Source organism: Lonchura striata, chromosome 3 (assembly GCF_046129695.1).
Source record: "Lonchura striata isolate bLonStr1 chromosome 3, bLonStr1.mat, whole genome shotgun sequence".
Taxonomy (NCBI): Eukaryota; Metazoa; Chordata; class Aves; order Passeriformes; family Estrildidae; genus Lonchura; species Lonchura striata.
Window position 1 is genome coordinate 34,017,649 of NC_134605.1, and position 14,649 is coordinate 34,032,297.

At 34.5% G+C, this 14,649-nt stretch overlaps 1 protein-coding gene across 2 annotated transcripts in view; it reads right to left on the reverse strand.

Annotated features, from left to right (window-relative positions):
• The window catches only part of CRIM1 (cysteine rich transmembrane BMP regulator 1), a 171,579-nt gene that overhangs the window by 22,672 nt on the left and 134,258 nt on the right, over positions 1–14,649 (reverse strand). For both annotated transcript variants that reach the window (XM_021528080.3, XM_021528076.3), the window contains one exon: positions 11,465–11,593. In XM_021528080.3, coding sequence (XP_021383755.1) covers positions 11,465–11,593 — 129 coding nt within the window. The remainder of the gene's footprint in view (positions 1–11,464; positions 11,594–14,649) is intronic.

A 14,649-nucleotide genomic window follows, 5' to 3' on the forward strand; every position in this document is an offset into this window, starting at 1 on the left:
AACACATCCTCAGCACACTGAACCTTCTGCTCCCTTTCGCTTTGTCACTTTCTTAACATTGCTAGGCCTTACCTTCAGACTGTCCTATTTTTAAAATATTTGACAGAATTCTTCAGTAACAACCCAAACTGTATGAACAGACACTACAGGATTCTTCAGTTCCTGTCAGCAGCTTGGGGAGTACCACCTGGTACCACAAACTAAGGTAATTTTATGAACAGATGCACAGCCAATGGAGTCCAACATGAATCACTCCATTGGCTTTTAATAACACATCTAAAATAATACACAATTGCCACACATTATATGGGTTTGGTAGGTTTTTGTTCAATATAGATAATCTTTATTTCTCTTCTACTTATTTTAAATAAGTACTGAAAGGCGGGATATATTAAAAACTTTTATTTTTATGCTGTTTGCTGTCAACTTTATGCTGCTTGTTGATCTCTGATTAAGATCTGCTTTTTCAAAATATAACTGCAATACCCAAAGATGTGATTGAAGCTTAGAGATGCTAGACTAAAAGATCTATTTCTTGAAGTCCAGTACCAAGTTTCATCCGCCTCTTGTGATGGCATAAGGAAGATGTTGAACTGTTGGCATCTCAGATTTTCTGGTACAGAGATAAATAATGGTCATTTTATCTCCTCTCATTGTGATTTACTATTTTGAGATTGATCAGTTTCTTTTTGCTTTTCTTGAAAGAAGCAACGCCAGAAAGACCACTCTTAACATATTGTGGGATACAATGTTCTTTTATTGGTTGCAGAGGTGAGGGGAAACAGAAAATTATGGGGTTTTTTACACTAAGGATGCAAAACACAAGGGAAAGAAATTATCATTATTACAATAGCCAAAGTGAGATCAAAATAGAAAAAGAGGGAAATATAATTAAGATTCTTCAAAAGATATCCAAAGGCCTGACCTTAAGTGTGATATTTAAAGGATGGCTGATCTCTAGCTTGAACATCCACATCACTATGAAGTTTTGGTTGTACAGAGGTCAGCTGAAGATTATTCTTCCAGATATGCTCCTAATTTGAGACCTGAAGACCACTTTCCTTTAGGGGAATGAACATTTAGGGACAGGGTTTTCCAAAGAGGAGATCAGTTATTAATATTGACTTATTCTCTAAAATGGCAGTGTACTGAAGGAGAACTACAGAAAGAATCTTGTTTTACTTAAATGCTTCCTCTCCTGTTTTTATAATGTTGCATTTAAGATTCCAAAATATCGACTTAACCAGATGTGGCTAAGCCATGTGTTTCCTTATCTATTCTACCAAGTTAATGCTCATTTGGTAAAGAAGATATATTCCTTACTGTGTCAGAATGAGACCAAAATGTCAGAGAACATCAGCAAATTCACTGCTGACTTCTGAAATGGAATTTGGGTTAGGCAAGTGCAATATAATATAAGAGTCTCCTTATTCCAAACAACAGTGCTCAGTTTAAATAGGATGAATATAATCAGGGTCATGGCTCTAACCTCTCTACTTTTATGCAAATTTGGTGTCTGAAGCAAAAAGAGTGTACAAGTTCGGGGTTGTTTGCCATTCAGAATACAAAAAAAGAAATGCCAGATCCTTTTATAACCTCTAGCAATTGTGCCTGGAAGCAGAGAATTGATACCACAAGATTTAAGCGTTTCCTCTCAGTGAGATCTAACCTTTGCACAGCAATGGTAGCCCTTGTTTTATGTTCTTGCTTTAGACAGAAACACATATACAAAGATCTTAATGAAGTTTTACACATTTTTTGAGGATTAAGTCAGGCCGATCTACAAAGAATACTAATCTTTTTAATATGTATGCTGATTTTAAAACATAATGCGGAGGAAACTTTGGTATTTTTCTCTGGTAAAGAGTGAGTTATATGTAATACAAAGACTTTTCTTCAAGCAAGTTAAAATAATGAGAATTTGTCTTTCATTTATGAGCTTTTATACTAGGAAGTTTGTACAGAATTATTCCCTAGGAACACAAAGTGATAATAAAATTAACTAAACTTTTCATTATGCAAGACTTTAGAGTGTAGTCATAATTTTTAAAGCTAGGCTTGAACTTCATAAAGAATGCATAGAGAAGGATAGGATAGGATAGGATAGGATAGGATAAGATAGGATAGGATAGGATAGGATAGGATAGGATATACAGAAGGATATCTCCAAAAAGAATTAAGTCCAGTTATGACCTTTGATATAATGTAAATTATGATCATCTCCTGCAGATTATCTGAGCAGTGAATAACCTGGAAATTCACAGGTTGAACTGAGCAGAACCATTTCTTTCTAAAGCATACTTTGTTAGGGAAATGAAATGTTTACATGGCTTTCTATAAACAGTAGGATCAGGAAGACAGGTGAAGAAAAAAGAAGGTACATATGCAAAGGCATGAGAGAAATAAACAGGTATCTTAAAAAAGTGAAAGGAAGAGCTGGAAATAACAATTTAAAGAAATCTAAAAAAACAGAATTTTTTTTTTTTTTTACTTGGCATATTTCTTTATCTTATTTGTCTCCAGATTATCTCTTCAGAAGAGGTATCAAAATACAACATTCAGGTTTGACCACAAAGTTATAGAAGATGGCAAAATAATGACTCAGAGTCCCACAGCTGAATACTTTGTTTTCAGTCTTTTATTCTGCTCTGATTTGGCTAGTGAAACTACTTTTCAGAGATGAAAACAAGTTTGTTACATGTAAAGTTAACAGACTTTATTAAAAGGCTGAGGGTATCTAAGGGTAGTGCTAAAAAGCAGGAAGACATCTCGAGTGTCTCATCCCAAGTAGCTTATGATGTTAAATATACTTAAAACTCAAATAGTCAGCTGACATACTAACCAGGAGATCCAGTCTTGAAGCAATATCCTCCTTGCTTAATCCTTTACACAGTGAGTTATCCTCAAAAGCATTTTCATTTTGTAAGTGGCCAAGAAAGAAAAGCTCTTCAGAGCCTTGAGGTGGGTGACTAATAATCACCATTACCTCCCAGGAAAAGACAGTGAAGAACATATGAAAAATCATCAAAAGTCTATGTCAAACATAAAGGGAAAGTTTGCTGAAGTCACTGCAGACAACTGTTAAGTATAGACTTTCTATCGTTATGTCAATGCTATGTATGAGGTGATCAGAATAATCTCCACAGACCTCTGCTCAGTCTTTCTAATAAGATGCTCAAAATCAAATTCTGATAAAATGATCTTTACTGAAATTAACATGTTAGTGCACTCAAACCTCTGATAGTATGACAGTACAAACTGTGGATATAGATTTTAAATAAGTTTTGGAAAAAATTCTCTATGAAGAAATGTAATGCCATGAAATTAAGGATGTGAATTCTGGTCTGCTTTCTGAATTTACACCTAATCATCGAAATGTCTCCTATTAAAACATTATTAAAAACATGACAACAGCAGGCAGTCTCTAAATGAAGTACCATCTGGTACACAGAGTTTATGTCTGCTGCACAGGCCTGATGAAAAGCATAGTCCAGTATTTTAAGCCAAGTATTTTTTCTTCAGAAAATTAAGTGAATCACCAAAGTAAAGCATCGCTATCAGAGAAAGAAAGAAGAGAAAAAGACTGAAAAGATTACAAACCTAAATATTCAGATGTGGATCAAATTCAGTGTATACAATTGTCATTCTGACAATTTTTCTATAGCCTTAGCTATAGTTTTAAATTTATCACTACTAAAATAATGACTAATTCATTATGAAAAGATAAATAAAAGCAGATTTTTTTTTGCTAAGGTTTTGCATTTCAAGTGGTACATACTAAGGAACAAGGAGAACTAGTTCACTAGTTCATGAAAGTCAACTGCAATGAACTGAGCAAATCTATTATGACAAAATGTTAGCAGAATATTTGTTTGAGAGTGTTTTCCACCTCTGCTTATATAAATTTCATGAGGAAACAATCTCAAATCATTAATGTATTTGCAGAAAAGAGATCCAGCCCTACCTGGTCTAATAACTGCTTCAAAAGTGTATCAGGGCAATCAGACAGGCTGAAATGAGGATATAGCAAATATTTTAAAAGCTAATGCAGAAGAAAACTACCATTCAGAGTTTGACAGAACTGCATTATGCACCTGTACATGACTGCAACTCCAACAGTATTGGATTAAGCTTCTGATCACATAGTATAAACTATTTTTTTGGGTTTTGTGACTGATCAGTTATAGTGACATCACACAGGGAACTAAACTGATGGTTAGATAGGAAGTAGAAGACTAAAACAAAAACAAAATGATGAACAGGAAATTAATTAAAGGGAGAACATCTCTTACTGTGTTGCTTAGGGAAATATCTGTAGAGTTCTACATGGTTAGTAGAAACACATTCATTCATGTTTCTTATAAAACATGAACTGCCAATAAGGTCATGCCAATACAGAAAACAACTTGCATGGCAAGCTCAGAGTTCAGATGCAGGATATTGGATGATTCCGTAATGATACTGATGAACCATGACTTTAAAAAAAAATGAATGTGCTCCTCAATGTCTCAGGCTCATAGAATTGTAGTTTTACAACAAATACTTAGCTTTTTAATGTGACATATCACATAAAATGCTGAAAGTAGGAGGCTAGGACAGTAAACATGGAAAGGTTGTTTGTCCTGAACCAATGATGTTATTAAATAGTCCTCCTGCTTAGAACTGATACTCACTTGAGGACTAACAAGCATTGAATATTTGCAGCAGTAAATCCAACCCACACAAGACTATGCATATTTCTTTGCTATGTGCAACCACAACTTCAAAAGCAGCAGCAAAGCCAGTTACTTACAGGTCCAGCTGGCAGTTCACAGTCTAGTCACAGTCTTCACTAGTCCTTACTACACTGGCAAAAGCTATTGCTTACAGACTTTGAGTCCTCCAAAGACTGCAGTACTAGCAAATACTTTGTTCTGTAGTTTGATACAATTAAACAAACTATATGCTGGCTTGCATATTAAAATTCCAAATTCTTGGATTCATTTTGATCAATTTAATGTGATGCTGTTGGACAAATACAAGCAGAAAGAACAGCTGAAGATGAATCAGTCTTCCAAACATGCCCATTTATGAATTATTAACAAACAGATATTGGTGAGGCATTTAAGCCTGGTCACCATTATCCATAAACTCCTTTTAAATACAGCAATTTCTGTCCCCACTTTCTCCACACACTTACAAACCCTTTCATACACGCAGACTATAATAAAACAGATACTGAGAGTTTTGGAGGAACATTACACAGTTTAAGAGGAATCTCTTTGGGATATGGAGGATGGGATAACACTGTAGAAAAATCTTGAGAACTGATGATTACCAAGATATGGTGAGCATGCTACACACAAATGATCCGGTGTTTTAAAACTCTTCCAGTATCTTACTCTCAACACTACCATCAATTCTAGTTTTAAAAGGTTGTCTGATATCTATAAAACTGAGTCACCAGCTGCTGAAGGAAAGAAAAGCACGTTCAAAAATCAGTATGTAAGAGTAGTTGACATACTGATGTGACCCTACTGCAGTCAAGGTCTCACCTTGCAAACAGGACAACAAAAACATTCTGTCCCATGAGATGTTAGCAATGTCTGCATTTGGCAGAATTAACTTAGCAGTGGAATATTTCAGATACAATGCAAACTCTATCCTTCACAGGTATGGCATCTCCAGGGCAATGCATCTCAAAAGGAATCACAAGTCTTCATCCTAAATTCAAACCATTGTATGCATGATTTATTCCTGATTTCAGAGTGCTCATATCCCTACCTCATATGAACCTATGGATATTTGGAATGTTACAAAATATTACCCAAAAAAAGCCCTAAAAATAAAAAAAATTCAATTGCATGTTAGCTCTAAAAAGGGTCTTCTGCTTGAATTTCTAATAGCTTGATTGCAATTCCAGCTCTTTAAAAAAAAAAAACAAACTTTTTTTTTTCTAGCATATATATGGTATTTTAAAATCTCTGCTCTAAAACTGGGATATTTATGCTTTTCCAATATATTATTTTATATATGGACACACTGATATTTGTATTGTAAGGACTGAAAATCATTTTACTCTAAAAAGTTTTGAAAATGCATTCTATGTAGAAATACTTTTAGTTTTCAGTCCCGTAATTCACAGATGAAAAAAACAACTACCAGAGAATATTAATAGATACATGACAAGGATTATGTCAGTAATTTAACTTGACTTAGGTTGGTGTCCATTTTTACAAATTTGTAGCATGGCTACACAAAGCTAGCTACATACCTTTACCAGTATTATTTTCTTGATGCTGAGGACAGATCATATCAGGAGAACTGTTTCACAGTACCTTTACAATTAAGCACTCCTCAGCCGTCCTCTCGGTGTGGATTGCTACTGCTGCTTAATCTTCGGGGGTGGGGATCTGGGGAGGCAAATTTATGAAGGAGAAAACTAGGTTACTTAACAGTAACTGGAATTCTCTGAATATATTGCCTCCACAGATCCACACTAACCCTCCCTCCTTTTGTTAAGACTTAAATCATGATTCACGAAAGCTGGAAAAAAATGAAGGGACTGGGTGCTGTGATGCTAGAAAACACTGTTTAAATAAATCATCTTGTGAGTCCATTGAGGCAAATTAACCACTTGGATATGTGCTCTAAACAAATCTAGAATTTGCATACAACACATGAAGTCATGAAAATGAAATTGTACCAGTGATATCTCAGAGGTGGAATTAGTGTAGAATGATCAAGCTTCAAGCATGCTGATTTTTCTTTTATCACAAGTCAAGCCAAGTGAAATTCCTATCTGCTTCTGTTGCACTAGATACATTGCAAGCACTAACTCCAATATATTGTAATCTTCAGAAATCCTGCCAAAGACTCATTCTAGTGACAATACAGATAATATTTATTTGGCATGAGTTGTTCATCATAATTCCATCCTCTTTAGGGAACACTTGCACTATCTTGCATGTGTGCTTGGACTTAGTACTTTTGTTCTACGAGAATAGATACTTTTCTTTCTGATCTGAGCCATAAATTTTTAGGAAACGTGCTTCATCCTAATTTTTCTATGGTTGTATTTCCTTAACTGAAGTCTTGCCTGTAATAGCTATTCCCTTTTAGAAGGATAAGAAGACATCCTTTTTCTCTCTTACAGAATTACTCAAAAATCTAATGTGCTCTCCTTAGCATTAAGAAGGATTACCTGGATATTTATTTTATAACTTTTATTTTCCATGGAATTTGTTGTGAAATCAAAGTAACACTGGAAGACAATTGCTCCTAAAACAGAAAAGTGTTACGTAATTTATACTTCACTCTACTATTTCCAGGAACTGTCAGACCTCAGTTTGACACAGAAATAAACAGAAAGTAAGTTTATTTAAATGGGAGAAATTAACACTGAGAGAATTTAAGTGTTGAGAACATGCATCTTTGAGTATGGATTTCATACAGAAATACAGGAATGAAATATTCAAATTTTGGCTAGAAGATTGAAAGGTTAGGACTCTTATCTATAAAATGAGGAATTGGGAAGTGTTCTCTCACCGCAGTCCCTGCAAAGTTTTCATAGGCTTTTTCCCATCATCAGTCCCTATGCTTTTTCAGAGCCCTTAACTGTTGCTATTTACAGAGAGCCTGTAGATGAACCTACCTACCTTTGCTCAAACCTACCAATGCTGCCTTTGAATGCCTAGGCAACTAAATAAAGACCTGCATTGCTGGAATTTTCCATCAGCTATAAAGGGAGATGGTGTGACTTGTCAGAATACTCAATATTCCATGTTTCTAGTGTGTGCTAGTATAGACTGAATGATAATGTCTCTTTTTAACTCCATGGTGAAAAATGTGTCGCTCTCATTACAGGAAAAGGTACCAACACTTCTAAAGTTATTTCTGTGTATATCCATAGGATGCGTTTTGGGGAAAAGGTGGTTTCATGTTGAGAGGCCTGTGCAAACACATAATACACCATTATTTCTTATTTTTGAATAGTGATTGCATGACTTGCTTTGACAGACAGAAGAGACCATGACATAAAGAAGAAGGTGATGCATTATAATGTGCAGGGGAAATTACTCATCTCAGCCTTCTCCAGTTGCATCTCTCCATAAGGAGTCTGAAATTAATGAAACTGGATGACAGTTGCATCTTGGAACTGCAAAGATATGCCTTCTAAATGATGCAAACAATTTTTTAAATTGACAGCAACACTTTAATTTAATTCCAGTTTAGTAAGATTTGAAATGTTCAAAAAAAAAATTAAAGTCATACATGCTCATAGTTACACCCTGAAGAGTACTATGTGTTCAATTCATTGGAGGAAAAACACTAGTCTCAGTTACAGGAGAGATTTTAAAGGTTTTTTTTCCCATGAAACTAATCCAGGGAACAGACAAGGCTGGCACTGCAAACGGTTGCCGAAGAATAACTTTGTGTGCAGCAGCAACTACCAATCAGATTTTAAATCCTATGTTGCTTCAATCAGCAGGCATTATTTAATATGCCATCAGTCTTCTAGTCTTCATTCCACTCCAGTTCTCCCTATGAAAGCAAAAGCCCAGAAACTCCAAACACAAGAGCACACTACAATTTTTTTCTTATTTTTTTTTTCTGTTTGTGTTTTGCTCTTGTATCATCTTATACCATCCTTTCTTTTTAAATTTTGTTTCCAGTAATACCTTACCTGGTTTTCCTACTTGTTTTAGTTTTACTCTTGGTATTCTGCAGCAGTTCTTCCCAGATTCTGGATTCTACTTTTTACCTTTCATTATCATGCAGTGCTGCTTTGGCCTCTAGATGATTCTGGTCAGTATGATCATCCATCCTTTCTCCCTCATTATTTATGGTTCCATATGTACTTACTGAACTTTCTTCCCATGTAAATCTATATGCTCACTCTTTGTTTAGCATTTTTTTTCTTCTGTCTCTTAACAACTATGGTCTGGCTCAGCTATTTTAAAAAAATATTTTATTTTACTTTACAGCATGTGTGTTTTCACTGCATGTTGCTACATCATGTTTTTGCATTCACTGTAGAAATGAAAAGAAGGATAAAAGACAAAGTAAATTACTTCTATTAAAATAATATTCTAGCAATGTTTTGATTTGCTTCCTTACTTCTTTTCATTCTGTAGTTGTCTTGAATGAGGAGGGATAGATTTAAAAATAAAATACAACGAAGCACCAAACAAGTTTCATTATACTGTAATTACATAATCATTCCAAATAAACCTGTTGTCTACTTATTTCTGGCAACATGAATGTAAATGCAGGTAACAAAGAACAAATTACACCTTCACTCTATGTTCTTCCACTTTATAATTTTGCTTTTGTTTTGGCTGAAATAACTGAAGTATAACAAACCTCCAGCAGAGTTATCTAAAGATAAATTAATGAAAAATGAAATTTTATTGGAAATAGATTAGTAGAATTAGGATATGATCACTTCCAATGTTAGTGTGGGCACGGGGTTCCTTACTGAGGCAATTAAATTTGACTCTGTTGAGCAGCTTAGACCAGCAAAAAGCAAGTGGATGCAGTATAAAATAATGATGTTCCCAAAAGTCCACAGGAGTATACATGAGCCAAAGATAATACATGTTCTGAGGCCCTTAGGAGAACCAAGATGCAACTGAACAGGTTTGGATATTAAAGTACACAGAGAGCTGGCACATAGCTCAGCATATCTGACCTAAGACTCCTCTCTTCTCATTTCACACACACTCTTGTCCAGCGGAGAGCCTTGCAAGCAACAGACAGCACTTGACAGAAAAATTCCATTTCTGTAATTTTGATTGATAACCACCAAATGATGAAGATTTCCAAGCTGTTATTTTTCTTCACTTTCTTAGAAAATAAAGGCCAACTCTTTCTAAATGACTGAGACTTTTAAGCCATCTACTAGTCAATTTATTTAACTGAAAAAATAGATGATAAATGATACTATTAACTTTGCTTCAGACAGTTTGCTATGGTAAAATGAAGAAAATTTCAAGCAAATCTGGCAAGAGAAAATTTCCCTTGAATAGGTTCTTATGTACCGTTTAATCAGAAATACTCTAAGCAAGAACATCCTGAGATGTGGTTTGTGTCCATATGCAGTCTGGTAACCTAGGACAAAAGAAACCATCCTTTGGAGTAGTCTGTCTCCAGTGCACCAAACTGGAGGGAAGGACTGCACAGACAGGCATAGATGATGAAACTTGCCAAGTATGTCCATCTTCTATTATGTGTCAAATTCCCCAGTTAATTTAATAATAACAGAAGGAGAAGGAAAATCAAATTACAACATTAAAAGCAAACCTTAACATTTCTAATGTCTTCCTTAGGAAGAATGAAGTAAGGCAAGTGTGTGATAGCTTGGATGTAACCTAAGGAAAGTCATCCTTCCATAAATACAACTTGCAGTCAAAGGTGTTATTTCTGTATATTGCCAAGATAATGTTATGGCTTGCCATATGTTTCCAACACCACATATTCCTAAAGCTCTTTAGTTTCTAATACTTAAGAATTTTATTTTGACCATTTCTACTTGGGACCCCTACAATAGTCATGTTGGTTTAGCAAGTGGCTGAGAAGGAGTGGACTGAAACCAAGAGAAGAAGAATGGAGTAATACTTTGGTTGTGGAAGCCTTAGAAGCTGCAAGAAAGCTGAAAAAATACAATAGCATTACAAAGAGAATGTAAACCCACTCGTAGGTTGGGTTGGCAGCCACAAAGATGCATCTTGCAAGCGGAGACTAGTACTCCACAGGTGTCCTTTGTTGGCCAATTCCAAAAACCAACCTGATACTGATTTATAGTTCACCTATAAACACAGGAGTCTTAAGGAAACACATATAGAAAAAATGTTTTTCTTGATACACACAAAGTTCTCACAAGGCACGGTGTTTTTCCTTTGGGAAGAAATAGATGTTAAAGCCTGCAAAAATGCTAACTAAAATATTATATGTGTATATAAAATAAATATAAAAGTATGTTATAGAAATAAATATAAATATGGATATACTTGCATATATACAAACACCCACTCCCAAGCATATGATTTTCAAACATTTATCCTCAAAATCTAAATTTTGATGAAAAAAATCTAAGTTGAAAATAGGCTGTTTAGCAATAGGACTTTTTGAAGTGCAGAAACCTAGATGCACTTAAAATTCTGTAAACAGAAGAAAATGAAATGTGGAATTCTCGTAAGACTTCTCAAAGTCTATATGAGGTCCCAAATTATTACCTTTTCTAGCCAGCTATTAATTTTTTACCTCAAAAGTCAAGCACTGTACATTTTCCTCCAAACACATTTTAAGCAATCAAGCCATGTCAGAAATCAGGAACCAATTCTTTAAAGATGAATGACTATAAAGCACACACATACTAACACAACATACAATCAACATTATGAATGGAAATAACCAGCATACTACCATTTTCACATATAGCTTGATATAAAAAGTAGAAGCCACCATATTTCTGCATACTCACTAGTTTTGCACTGACAAATGCGACAGCCATTTTGGTCCAGTTTGAAGCTATAGATACAGTCTTTTTCAGTCAAAGTGCAGTTCACCAAAACCTCACAGGTAGGTGGACCTATTGTGATATATGTTGGTTCTGGGGGTAAGAAAAAAAAAACACATAAATTTGAGATTTTTGAATATTTTAATTAAGTTCACAAAAATTCATACACAATGTAACAGTAAAGAGAGTAATTTTAATTACCTTTGTTTCTGATTAATATTCTGGGTACTTCAGAATAATTTGATAAACAGAATGTTTCAAAGTGATGTACACTCAACAACAACAGCATAAAGCCGCAGAAAATTTTTGAAGTATCGAAACAGAAAATAATTAACATTTGTTTCTTTCTTCACTAAGAAATCAACTGTCCTGCTCATGCAGTTTCAAACTATATGCAGAATATTTATTTTGCCCACTTTTCTCCAGAAGTGTTTAATAAAAACTTTATTTTTTTGCTTTAGGAACTGAACAGAGTTTCTCTGCATTGATTTATATTACCAAGATCCACATCAAATGTGTAACTCAGAAGTCAAATCTTTCTCTGTGTGAATAACATCACCTCTGCTGAAATTTACAGCAGAAGAAACTCTGAATACTAAAAGGAAATGTAAGATAACGAAAGATCTCTGGAGGGCATTTATCACGGTCATTTATCAAAAGCATCACTTCTTACAGTATACTTTGCAGTCCCAGATTATGCTTTCTGAGGTTGAGGAGATTATTATTGATTGTGAGTTATTTATCAATGGTTTGACACCATTTTAATATGCTGGAATATGAATTTTGTTTTGATAGAAACAAAAATACAGAAATATTAACATGCTCTAGTATAGAAAGTTGTTAGAATAAAACAAAATCCAGAGACTTATGGAGGTTACAAGAAACGTCAAAATGACCACCATAAAAAAAGCATTCAGAAGGAAAGCAATACCTGTCTTTTCTTGAACAAGTTTTTGCTCTTTAAGACTAATTTTGTCTATCTTGTGCTTTTCATAGAACTCAGGCACTGGAGAACCAATGAGTTCATAATTATGAGCAGTATTAACATTATAGAAAATATTCAGGAAACAATTTTGCATGATTTAAAGATCTGTGAGCTTCCATTTCAGTGCTTCAACTGTTTAAATGTACTCTGTTTCTCCATTTCAAAAAATGACAATTTATCAAAATTAAATTTAAAAAGCCTTCCATACCTAAAGTGATAAATTGTGAAAATATGGAGAAATTATATGGAGTGGAGGTGGCCACATGTTGCCATCTTTCATCCTCAGACCACAGATTTTGCCATTTTTACCTACAGGCAGCTAATCTTTACTTTCAGAGTAAGGGTAAAATATTCCTCAGCATAGATTAAGTTGTTAGAAGTATACACTGTTAAACAAAACACTGATTTCTGTGCCTATTGGCTACATTTCAGCATGCAGCTTTTGCACCCATGCCTTCCAATCAACTGAAAATTAACCTATTACAAGAATGAACTTTTCTGCTTTGATTGTCTTTCACAATTTTCAGCTTTCATAGCTTCTCTCCAGCCTTGCTCTTCCCAGTACAACAGTTTATTCAGGCAATGAACGTTTTTAATCCTTTTCAAATTAGGTCAACTAGCTACAAGAGTTTACAATAAAAAAATTGCATTAAAGACACTACAATTAAGTTAGATAACTTCAAACTTATCTCAGAGGTCATAATTCAGATTATGCTCTTGCTGAGTAACATTCAAATTCTGTTGCTTGTATAACTTCTAGCAGAAAAGTAGCAATACATTTTAAAATATATAGAATAGCACCAACAGCTTTGTTCATGCACAAACTGGAAGCCTGCATAATGGCATCATGTCTCTCCAGATCCCTCAAATATCTTATTTAAATTAATTTTTTTTGGTAGGGGTTTAGTATAAATAACAAGTTTGGAGGTCAAAGGATTGGTTTCCATCAATTCTTTATTTCACAGCTCTTAGTTTGCATGAGTAATGTAGAAGAATAGCCAAAATGAGCAAAGTATTTCAAAATCCATGGATTTTCCAAGTACACTTCTTTTAGTTTAAATGAACTCTTTGTAGTTGCTTTCAAATTCATGAAATAAAGTATCCAATAAATCACATTCATGTCTAACACTTAACATTTACAACTTCACCAAGGCATTCGTTTAGTAATCATGAACATATTAGTATATAGCAATATACCAATATATACCAATAACATGATAAATTCAATTAAATAATCCTGGCTGTTTACACCTCTGAGTATATAAACCATTTCTGCAACCAAATTGATTTTTGGTATCGCTCCATTCTCTAACTGAAATATTCTAAACATGTAAAGGCCAGAATGCAAGAGCTACCCTGAAGCTACAGCCAGGTTACTGGTCAGCCCCCACAAACATTACACTACAGTGACAAAAAGGCCACAGGAATCTTGTACTCACAGGTGGCTAAAACCAGTACAAATCATATGAATCATTACTGCTGCCCAGAGCGAAGTTCACTGACAGCAACAGAAGCCAGAGAATTGAAGGAGACTGCAGCTTTACCATCTCACTGCAGATGTGAGGTAAAACATGTCAATAAAAAAAAGCAAAAAAACCTTACAGAAAGTTGAGATGCAGGTTAGTTAGTATTCATTGATTAACTTGGGTGTAAACAAAAGCTAGAGAGAAAGAGGACAGTGCTTTACTCTCCATCATTAAGTCTCCCCTGCAAGATAACTTCCCTGGAACTGCAGGTGTAACTTAACGTCTAGGAAAACCATCCATAATTTTATAATCTATCTATACATTTATGTATTTGTTGTATAATTTTTGGTGACTTTTGAAACAAAACATCTGTATTTTGATGGTCCTTTGCCTTGGACACAGGGACACAATTTTTGTGCCCTTGATACATGCAGTAATATTATATTTCTTATACAGGATGAAATGAAACTGTTGTTATATTAATTTGAAAAGTTTTTGTTCATCCTCTGTTCATCCTATTTTATTATTCTGTTACCTTCCACTTTTGGGCCTGCTTTCAGCATCCTTAGTGTTTCCAGTCAAGCTTATAAATCTGTTTCTTTTCCCATCTCTCCCTAAAGGTAAGCCCCAAGATACAGTAATTTTATATGCATGCCTGCTTCTCAATGAGCTGCAAACAGAGGACAAAAGGAATAATT